The 11,612-nt window shown below is 46.0% G+C and overlaps 1 protein-coding gene across 1 annotated transcript; it reads right to left on the bottom strand.

Moving 5' to 3' along the window:
* Positions 1–5,463: 5,463 nt before the first annotated feature.
* On the bottom strand, positions 5,464–7,798 carry LOC119278786 (methyl-CpG-binding domain-containing protein 4-like). The gene is made up of 2 exons (XM_037560133.1): positions 7,599–7,798; positions 5,464–6,239 (listed from the first exon to the last, which is right to left on the bottom strand). The coding sequence occupies exons 1-2, from the start codon at positions 7,644–7,646 to the stop codon at positions 5,706–5,708; spliced, it is 582 nt and encodes a 193-aa protein (XP_037416030.1). The 5' UTR covers positions 7,647–7,798; the 3' UTR covers positions 5,464–5,705.
* Between the last annotated feature and the right edge of the window lie 3,814 nt (positions 7,799–11,612).

Consider the following 11,612-nt stretch of genomic DNA (forward strand, 5'->3'; position numbering starts at 1 on the left):
AAGGGGGAAGGAGAGGTTATGAAGATCCAGCAGCACGACGGCGTGGTGGTGGAAGCAACGGTGATCTCGGCAGGGCTTCGCCAAGCTCAGGGAGAGGGAGGAGTGTCATGGGAGGGAGAGGGAGGCGCCAGGGGCTAGGGTGCGGCTGCCCTCCCTCCCCCCCCCCCCCCCATTTATAGGACCCCTAGGGGGCTCCGGCCCTAGGAGATGCCATCTCCAAGGGGGGGCGGCGGCCAAGGGGGGTGGAGTGCCCCCCAAGCCAAGTGGGGCGCCCCCACCCCTAGGGTTTCCAACCCTAGGCGCAGGGGAGGCCCATGGGGGGGCGCACCAGCCCATCTGGGGCTGGTTCCCCTCCCACTTCAGCCCATGGGGCCCTCCGGGATAGGTGGCCCCACCCGATGGACCCCCGGGACCCTTCCGGTGGTCTCGGTACAATACCGATTACCCCGAAAACCTTCCCGATGGCTGAAACTTGACTTCCTATATATAAATCTTCACCTCCGGACCAATCCAGAGCTCCTCGTGACGTCCGGGATCTCATCTGGGACTCCGAACAACTTTCGGGTTACCGTATACTAATATCTCAACAACCCTAGCGTCACCGAACCTTAAGTGTGTAGACCCTACGAGTTCGGGAGACACGCAGACATGACCGAGACGACTCTCCGGTCAATAACCAACAGCGGGATCTGGATACCCATGTTGGCTCCCACATGCTCCTCGATGATCTCATCGGATGAACCACGATGTCGAGGATTCGATCAATCCCGTATACAATTCCCTTTGTCAATCGGTACGTTACTTGCCCGAGACTCGATTGTCGGTATCCCAATACCTCGTTCAATCTCGTTACCGGCAAGTCACTTTACTCGCACCGTAATGCATGATCCCGTGATCAACCACTTGGTCACATTGAGCTCATTATGATGATGCATTACCGAGTGGGCCCAGAGATACCTCTCCGTCATACGGAGTGACAAATCCCAGTCTCGATTCGTGCCAACCCAACAGACACTTTCGGAGATACCTGTAGTGTACCTTTATAGTCACCCAGTTATGTTGTGACGTTTGGCACACCCAAAGCACTCCTACGGTATCCGGGAGTTGCACAATCTCATGGTCTAAGGAAATGATACTTGACATTCGGAAAAGCTATAGCAAACGAACTACACGATCTTTGAGCTATGCTTAGGATTGGGTCTTGTCCATCACATCATTCTCCTAATGATGTGATCCCGTTATCAATGACATCCAATGTCCATAGTCAGGAAACCATGACTATCTTTCGATCAACGAGCTAGTCAACTAGAGGCTCACTAGGGACGTGTTGTGGTCTATGTATTCACACATGCATTACGATTTCTGGATAACACAATTATAGCATGAACAATAGACAATTATCATGAACAAAGAAATATAATAATAACCATTTTATTATTGCCTCTAGGGCATATTTCCAACACCCCCAGGACCACCTCCCCTCGGCTCGGTGCCTTTTGAGACAACACCTCGACATTGTCCGTAGGGCGAGGGGTGGAGGCGGTCGGAAGAGAACCATTGTTCATATCCGACGAGTCCAATGAACCGCGACGAAGATACGTCGAGATGAGCTCGGGACAGACTGCATAATCATGTTCGGCATGAGGAGAAGCAGTGCAATAAAACATACCATGAATTACTATGGTGTCCGGATACTTACGGCTTCGCCAGGGGTTTGACCCTGGGTAGCCACTCGTCGCCGCTGTAGGCGGCCGTCGTGGAGCAGTCCGGAGGGAGGGTCCTTCCCTTCTTGGACCCTTCGGCCTCCCCTGTTGGGTCGGCCTTCCTTCTCTTGTCTCCCCCGGCTGGGGGGAGAGAACTTTCCTCCTCCTCCTCCTCCTCCTAGTTTTCATGGGAGGAGTGCGCGTCGGAGTCATCGGACGATGAGTCCGATACAACCTTGCGCCGGAGACCCTTTTGGGTCCCCGTGGCCTTTTTCTTGGTCTTCTTCGCCGGCACCTCGTAAGGTGCCGGAGCTAGCATCTCCGTTAGGAGAGCATCTGCGGGATCTTCAGGCAGGCGGGCTGGGCAATCGAGCTGCTCCGCTGTCTTTATCCAGTCCTATTAATGGCATGGGAGCTTAGATCCCACACATCATTTGACTGGGGCAAATAAATACCCTGTGAGATACAAAAACTTACCGGATTGGTATGGCGCTTTGCGCTGAGTCCGCAGTCCTCGGTGAGGGAAGGAGGTACCTCGGCGCCCTTGAACAACACCCTCCAGACGTCCTTGTGCGTCGTGTCGTAGAGCTCTCGCAGCGTCTGGTGCTGGGTCGGGTCAAACTCCCACAAATTGAATGTCTGTCGTTGACACGGGAGAATCCGGCGAAAGAGCATGACCTGGACCATGTTGACAAGATTGATTTTCTTGCTCACCATGTTCCCGATGCAGGTTTGGAGTCCGGTCAGGTCTACCGAAGAACCCGAGGACAGGCCCTTCTCTTTCCATGAAGTGAGCCGCGTGGGGATTCCGGATCGAAATTTGGGGGGTGCCACCAAGTTGGGGGGCGTCACCCCAATTGCCATCCCTTTATGGTCTCCACATAGGAGCCCTCGAGCCAGGTGACGTTGGCATTTTGCCCACCATGGCGCCTCCACACTCTGCTTGCTAGCCGACCACCACTTTCGGTTTAACATTGAAGGTCTTCAGCCACAGGCCGAAGTGGGGCCTAATGCGGAGGAAGGCCTCGCACACGACGATAAACGCCGAGATGTTGAGGATGAAATTGGGGGCCAGATCATGAAAATCCAGCCCGTTGTAGAACATGAGCCCACGGACAAACGGGTGGAGGGGAAATCCCAGTCCGCGGACGAAGTGGGTAAGGAAAACTACCCTCTCATGGGGTTCGGGCGTAGGGATGAGCTCCCCTGCATCTGGCAGCCGGTGCGTGATATCCACGGCCAGATATCCGGCTTCTCGTAACTTTGTGATGTTCTCCTCCGTTACGGAGGAGACCATCCACTTGCCTCCCGCTCTGGACATGCTTGGAGTGGTTTGAGAAGAAAGACGCGAACTTGGGCGCTGGAGCTCGAGTGTGCGAGAATGGGTAAGCAAGGAGGAAGAAGGCGTGGGTAAAAAAGGGTGAGTCCTTGTCCCTTTATAGGGGCAGAAGAGGCGATGCGCCTCCCCACTTGCCTGGTAAAATCGCTTATTCCCCAAACACCGTAATTGATGGCACGGTTGGGTTACCCACGTCCGTATTGATGAGAATCCCATAATAAGGGGGACACGGTCTCTGCTTTGACAAGACATGTCAAGAAAACCGCCTCGCGATATGTGCGGTGCTGGTTGAGAAAAACGGTTCGAATAATGACCGGGCCATGACATGATGTCGTGCTGTCAAAACGTGTCAGCAGAATAGATTTGTGAAAATATTATTCTCTCTACGGTGGTGTGTGGAACTTGTTTTGCAGAGCCGGACACTATCCTTGGGTTCAAAATCTTCTATGGAGTATTCGGAGGAGGAACCCGCCTTGCAATGCCGAAGACAAATCTGCGCGCCGGACTCATCGTCATTGAGGCCTGGTTCAGGGGCTACTGAGGGAGTCCTGGATTAGGGGGTCTCCGGACAGTCGGACTGTTGGACTATGAAGATACAAGATTGAAGACTTCGTCCCGTGTCCGAATGGGACTCTCCTTGATGTGGAAGGCAAGCTAGGCAATAGGGATATGTAGATCACCTCCCTTGTAACCGACTCTGTGTAACCCTAGCCCCCTCCGGTGTCTATATAAACCGGAGGGTTTAGTTCGTAGGACAACAGAAAATCATACCATAGGCTAGCTTCTAGGGTTTAGCCTCTACGATCTCGTGGTAGATCAACTCTTGTAATACTCATATCATCAAGAACAATCAAGCAGGACGTAGGGTATTACCTCCATCAAGAGGGCCCGAACCTGGGTAAACATCGTGTCCCCTGCCTCCTGTTACCATCCGCCTTAGACGCACAGTTCGGGACCCCCTACCCGAGATCCGCCGGTTTTGACACTGACAGCCACCACTACAACAAAAGATACTATCTAGCTGACGGTATCTATCCTCAGTGGACTACTCTTGTGAAGACAATCGCCAACCATGTAGGAGAGAAGAGGAAGAGATTTGCCCAAGCACAAGAGAGTGCTAGGAAGGATGTGGATCGTGCCTTTGGTGTTCTTCAATTTCAATGGGGCATCATTCGATATCTTGTTAGAAATTGGAGCACCAAGAAGTTTTGGGAGGTGATGACTGCTTGTGTGATCATGCACAACATGATCGTAGAGGATGAACGTCCGGATGAAATTTACGATCAAGGGTTTCAGTTTCAGGGTGACAATGTTGTGTTGTGCCTGAACATGGAGGAGCGGCAACGTTTGCACAGTTCACCGAATTTCATCATCAAATGCGTAATTGGGAAACCCACATTCAACTGCAAGATGATTTGGTTGAACATGTGAACTCACGTTCGCAACCAATAGATGTTTCAGCTATTTTTTCTTTCAAATATATTTGTGATAATTTAATTTTTTATTTGGCTTCTAAACAATGAGATTTATTTGGTTGTGAAACTATGAGATATTTATATTTTGTTTGAATTATGTGAACTTGGGACAAAATGTATTGATATGTCCCAAAAAGAGCTAAAAATGGCCGCAAACCGGCCGCCAGGACGAAAATACGTCCGGGCATTGCCGACCCAAACACATACGAAAATACGTCCGGGCATTGCCGACCCAAACACATAAGGGGGCGGACAAGCCAGCCCAAATGGACAAAAAGCGGAACAAACACGCATCCGTTTGGGTCGACGTGTTGGAAGTGGGAGAATACCATACGGAAACCAACATTCGGTGGAAACCGATAAAAACCACAAGAAAAAGATGTTTTAAAGTGTCAAAAAAATTGAAAAAAATGTAGGACGTTAAGAGGATGATGGTTTTTTGCCATATAAAATTTCAAGTTAAAACACATTACGAGATGTGAGCTATGAAAAAGACAAAATCAGTGTTGAATAGTGCCACATCTCGTAATGTTTCTCAACTAGAAATTTTATGTAGCAATAAAACATCACCTTATTAACATCCCACATTTTTTTAGATTTTTTTGAAACTTTAAAATATAGTTTTCACGAAATTTTCATTGAATATTGGTTTCCGTATGATATTCTCCCCGTGTTGGAGTTGTTCTGAGGATTTATGTGAGCCTTCATCTGGCGTTAGTTTCTGCTACCTATGCGACCTTGCCAGAATTTGTGGTTGATGACAGAATCTTGGAGTATGTCAGCCTTCATCTGGAGTATACAGGTTTCGCAGTGCAGAATGTAAATCAAATCAAACGATGGCAGAATTAACACCCTAGCTTAGGACAGTATTGACCAATTCGGCTGCTTTCTAATGAGATCTCTACGCATATGGTCATCTGGTAAAACAATGTATCACGGCGGATGGTAAACTCAAGGACATCTATAACTAGATCTTTTTATTAGAAGAGAACAAGCTACAGCCCTTCTCGAGCATCTCAGAATTTTACCAGAAACTCATGCATAAAAAGGAAGAGATTCAGTGCATTGGAGCGCTCAGAGTAACATCGCAGAGAGAGAGAGAGAGAACCGACTTGATGACTAACTTCAAGGTAGATGAGGTAGGATCATCCAAGCAGGCAGGCGACAGTTTTGCATTTGCTGACATGGCTAGTTCTCACTGCTTGAAGCATTTGCCTTGTCCTTCTTGCTGCTTGAAGCATTTATCTTGTCCTGCTTTTTAGCCTTTTTAGTCTTCCACAAAGAGCTCTGTGAAACGGTCTCCTCAACAATCTTGGGCACCGTAAAACTGAAGCTTTCAGCTGATATGCGGTCCTTGTACTCTGGGTTTGTGTCAAGGAACTTCTGCACGTCCCCGATGCCCCTTGCACGCTTCCCGTTTGGCAGGACATAGTAGATGTCCATTTTAGACAGATCACCTCTCATGATCACAAGTCTCTCGGTCTTGGGCGGAGGCTTTGGTATGTTGGGCTTGTCGATGACCCATATGCGGCTGCTGTCGTACTCAATGTCTGGAGGGTCTTCACACGAGCACTCAGGTCTTTTACTGCAGAACCATGGGTCTTCAGTGAAGTTCTCACGAATTGTCTCAAATTCATCTTTCGTTGAAACTGTACGCCATTTATGACATTCACAACACTGGACAGCATACAGGCCAATTGATTCCGTTGCACCTCGTTTTTTCTGCCAACATCAGAAGGTTTCTTTTTAGTATTTTATTATATCAGGCAAGGCAAGCAAGTTATCTGAAGTAAGCATTTCAATTTGAAAACATGAAATTTAACTCTTATCAGGAAAACACAAATGCAAGTCAAACAACCTTTTCCACTCTCCCTACTACCTGTAGGATGATTAGTAGATAGTGCAAAAGGTGGTGTTTGCAAACTGCGCAAGCCTGAACACATCTAACACAACCATTCCTACAATCTAAAGAAAAATGCACAGCCATTCCAGATTATAAACATGAATACAAAAGAAATATCTAATGGTTTGCACAATACATTTGCTTTCCATGCTGGCAGTTGTCTTTGGTTAAACAATGTCACAACAACACAGCTATTTCTTATACTGTTGTCCTCAACAGAGCCTAAAGAGGAGATTGGCCAAGACAATTGTTTTGCTGGATCAAGTTGCCATAATTGTGTTCCATTATATTACTGGGATATACAGCAAAAACAAAAACAACTTTTATTTTGGACCCATTAATCACTATTGTTAGTTATGTAACAGTGTAGATTGAGTACACATTGTATGAAATCTTAAGAACCGCAAATAGGTTAACACTGCTGCATTGCCAATTGCCATGGAAATATCGATCAATAACAAGCTTACACTGATCTAAATTCTATATCAATTAGCTTAATTGACAGGAGATGGGAACAGCTTAACCCCTTGTAATTGGATAAATTTGACATTTTCTTCATTCTCTCCTCCATATTCTCCTGATTCCAAGTTCCCGACTATGACTTTAGTGAATAACCAACAATCATCTGTTGATGTTTGAAGCTCCTAACCTCCCTGTAACTAGTTAAACAGTCTTCACATACCTGCACTCACCATATATAGACAATAGTCCAAATCGACATGTCTATAACTTCAGTACTAACAGTAATGCACATAAACCCAGCCTAACAGATGAATAAAGGAACAAAATTTCTCATGTATCCGTTCCCGAACCAAAGGCATGTGTGCAGGATCGATCACCAAATCCTATTCTGAGGCCATCCAAACAAATATGCAGCCAACATTGATGTTCTTCTAGAACAAGGCTCAACCTTTTTGTTCAGGGATCCGGCATGTAGATACTAATCACAATCCACCCATCCCTACCAAACAAAGCAGCCAGATGCAACCAAACCTAGCCCCACAATAGCAACGAAATCAACCTCTGAGCATTACACCAGCGCCCACCACGCCGAAATCGACCTCATAGCATTACATAACCATCAGTCCGTCACCAAGGAGATTGCATAGGGGACGAAATTAAAGCTGCGGAAACATTAATCAACCAAGGCGGGGAAGATCAAAGAAGGGTAAACGGACCTGAGAGGAGGACCCCGGCGAGGCCGGAACCGGCGCCGGCGAGGCCATGTTCGACAGTGAGGTGGCCTGCGTCGGGAACTCGGAGGCGCCCCGCTGGAGAGGTCACCGGCGACGGCGCCGGTAGTAGGCGGGCGGATGCGAGAGGACGGAACCAAGGTCGGCCGTCCGGATGGGGACGGAAGTGGGGAGAGTGGATCTCGGGCAGGTGGTTACGGGGATATACGGACAGGATCGTCCACGGTATGCTCACCGAAATTGATACACCCTCTATGTCAAAAATAAAAATAAAGAACGCCGATAATTGCCGCAAGTCAGGTCTGGAAACCGTCTACCGGACGATTTATTTGGTGCTCTATCCGTAAACTAATATAAGAGCGATTCGATTACTATTTTAATGATCTAAATGCTTTTATATTAATTTACAGAAGAAGTATTAAAGATGGATCAGCCCGAATAAAAATGAAAAAAACACACAACCCGAGCGCAACTCATCCATCACCTCCTTACATGCCTTGTAAAAAGCGAAAAAATAAAAGCAGTACCAAAAAATGTCATCATCTATAAAAAGCAGAAAAATGACATAGGCAAAAACCTAATATTCATCGAACGTTCGATCCAGAAAACCCCCCTTCGAAGACGTTGTGACAAATAAAAGCCAAGTATTTAAAAAGAAAAAATACATGGCAAAATAAATGAAAATTTGCCATGTGAATAAAAGCATTCTTGCCATGGCAAAAATGGAGTAGATTTTGCCATGGCAAAAAATGGATTAAATTTTGCAATCGCAGAAATGGTTTGAGTTTTCCATGGAAAATAAATTAAAAATTGCCATGTGAACACAAGTATATACCATGCTACATAGTAAAAATTTGCCATGTTTGTAAACTTGGCATCATATTTAAATTAAAATTGCCATGCTCTTTACAATAAATTTGCCATGGAAAAAATAAAGTAAAATTTGCCATATCATTAAAAGTATGTGATAGCAAAAAATGGAGTAAATTTTGCCATGGCAAAAATAGAGTAATATTGCCATGGAAATAAAGTAAAATTGCCATGGCTACTCAAGTATATTTTCATGCTACATATCAAAAATTGACATGTTCTCAAAATGGTAAAATTGGCATGCTCTAAACAATAAATTTGCCGTGTCAATAAAGTAAAAGTTGCCATGGCAAAGAAAATGTAGAAAAATCCCGAAGAAAAGTATTTTTGCCATGCTCCGTGAACTACAATTGCCATGGCCCTTTAATACATTTGCCAAAAAACATCATAAGTTTGCCATGTTTTTGAACATATTAAGTTGCCATGTTTTTGAACACCCATAACTTTGCCATGTTTTTAAACATGGCAAAGTTGCCATGGCAAGTTTGCCATGTTGTTGAACATATTAAGTTGCCATATTTTTAAACATTTATAACTTTGACATGTGTTTGAACATGGCAAGGTTTCCATGTCTTTAAATAAAAAGTGCCATGGTAAATCACAAAAAATGTCATATAGAGAAATTGTCATTGTTTAGGAACAAGGACGAAGATGAAAATTGTTGTGTATGTGAAACAATACAAAAAGAAGAGAAAAATTGCCATGGCAAACACATATTCTTATTGGTCGTGGATTTTTTTTTATCAAATTTAACATGCTAATATTTTTGTTTGCCATGAATGTGAAATAATACAAATATGATCAGTAGTTGCCATGGCAAAAGCATGTTCAAATTTGTCGTGGCATTTTACCAAAAGTAGCCATATTTTGTGTGATTAATTTGTCGTGTATGTGAAATAACACCAAATCAAATTTGCCGTGGCTCCAACCAAATCCACCCATCTCGTCTCCGTCCGTCACCCCTATTCGTGTTGGTGGTATATGGTGTTGAGCACTGGGCATGCAACTCCTATTCCTAGCTCACCCGCTGTGGCAAGTGCTCCTCCTCCGACGGCTACCACCATGGAGGCCGCCCGCTAGCGATGCTCCCTGTCACCGCGCACCTCCAGCAGCCCCTGCCATCTGCCTCATCTACTCCGCCGCGAAGCTCAGGCAGTAGGTGCCAACGTGATGGAATTGGGGGGGTGAGAGGGGGCGGCGCTTACCTTACTCAGAACCGTAGGAGGTTGCCACATTGCGGAGCTTTCCCTTAGGGTCGACTAGCTCCGTCCCCCACCAGCGTCCACTATGGAGGCTGAGTCGCGCCAGGGACCTCGGCCACGCGTGCCCCGGTCGTTCCCAAAGCAGGAGCTCGCAACCTCGCGCCACGAAGCATCTACTGGCGGTAGAGATCGAACCCTAGTAGCAGCCGCGCACATGCCTTCCTCCTCCATTGTGCCTTCCATCATCGTCAGCTGGATCCACCTTCTATTCATGACCGTCGTAGCCTCCACCCACCTCCCCAATCATCTACCACCGCCCAGGGTTGCCAGGGTCCATGGGCCTTGCCCGAATCCGTGGACCCACTTTTGAATATCCACTCAGATGGTGGTAGCCCTCTCGAACGCTTCATCGCCAGTCAGCCTCACTCGCCAGCATTCAGACATGGAAGGCAAAGGGGCCGCACATGACCTGCAACGTTCGAGGAGTGTAACGCCAGGCTTCAAGTGAAGTTATAGTGGCAGTTACTAGTAACGCATGTATTAACCCTCCTCTTTACCCCCCTTGTAATGTAGCCTTAATGGGGACGACACACTCTATATAAGCCACCGCCTAGCGCCGTGATAAGGGTTCGCAACCCTTCTGTAATCAATCACCCTAGAGAAAACATAGCCTTAGGGCTCAAGACATAGGGCTTTTACCTCTCCGCGAGGGGCATGAACTCATAAAATCCGAGTGTCACACATGTGCCATAGCTAGGTTCCTCCCCTATCCGTACCTCTAGTGCTCACTGTCAGATTCGTTGCCTCGACACTACCATCATATAACATTACATGATTAGATACATGTTTTCATTTGCCTTGCATGATCATAGCATGGATAGCTCCATATTTTCATACTTGTACGTTTTTATGTCTATGCTACGCCAAATCATTTCACATACTGGTATGTTGCTAGAGGCATTCATCATATAGAGTTTATCTCATGTTTTGAGTTTTGAGTTATGATTACTTTAGTTGAAGTGTGTCTATAGAAAGTGTGTCATTCATCATTGTAAGGTGTTGCTTGTAAAAAGGAGAGAGAGAGAGATGCACCACGGAGGTGGCATAAAAAGAGAGAATAAGAAAAGAAGAAGAAATAAAAAAGAAAAAAGGAAGGTGCTTTTTAGTATACAGTCGTGCTTCAAAGTAGCATCACTTCATGCATTGTAAAGTAGAAAGTTTCATGAGCTTCATGATTTATACTAGTGGGGAAATTACACTATAGAACTTGGCTTGTATATTCCGATGACCAGCATCCTCAAAAGCTCGAGGTCTTCATGAGCAAGCAAGTTGGATACACCTCACTTAGTCCATAGGAGAGCTTTCACATATCCATAGCTCTATGTGCATCCTAGTTGCATGGTGGTCCCTACTCCTTGTGTTGACATCGATCGTAAGACCTTCTCCATAGCAAAATGATCAGTTGTGCTGATGCAAGACTTTTTTGTTTTTGTCTTCTCAAACCCCAATCATTATTCTAATTTTCCCTTAAGTGCGAGGCATAGGCTTGCGCTCCAGTGCATCATAGGTAGTTGAGAAGTTGATTAACACAGACATACGATCTTCTTATTGTACCTAGTAAGCCTTGGGTTCGTGCTTCTGATGCGATCACTAATGTATGATTTCTTGTCTATGAATGTCATTCTTCTGTTCCCAACGTAATATTGAAATCTTCGGCAATGGTTGTTTAGGATCTAGATTTTTTCCGTCTTTCTTGACCTCCATGGAAATGGAACTACGAGGATTGCAGGTATTACTCCCATGCTAGCGAACTTTTGCAAACTTGCATGATGAATATCACTTTTGGACTTTGGTTTTCAATGTATGCTTAGAGTTAGCAACAATGAGCGTATATAGTCAACCTTCTTAGTCGAGGACGAGCAAGGTT

The sequence above is a fragment of the Triticum dicoccoides genome, chromosome 1A (genome assembly GCF_002162155.2).
Source record: "Triticum dicoccoides isolate Atlit2015 ecotype Zavitan chromosome 1A, WEW_v2.0, whole genome shotgun sequence".
Taxonomy (NCBI): domain Eukaryota; kingdom Viridiplantae; phylum Streptophyta; class Magnoliopsida; order Poales; family Poaceae; genus Triticum; species Triticum dicoccoides.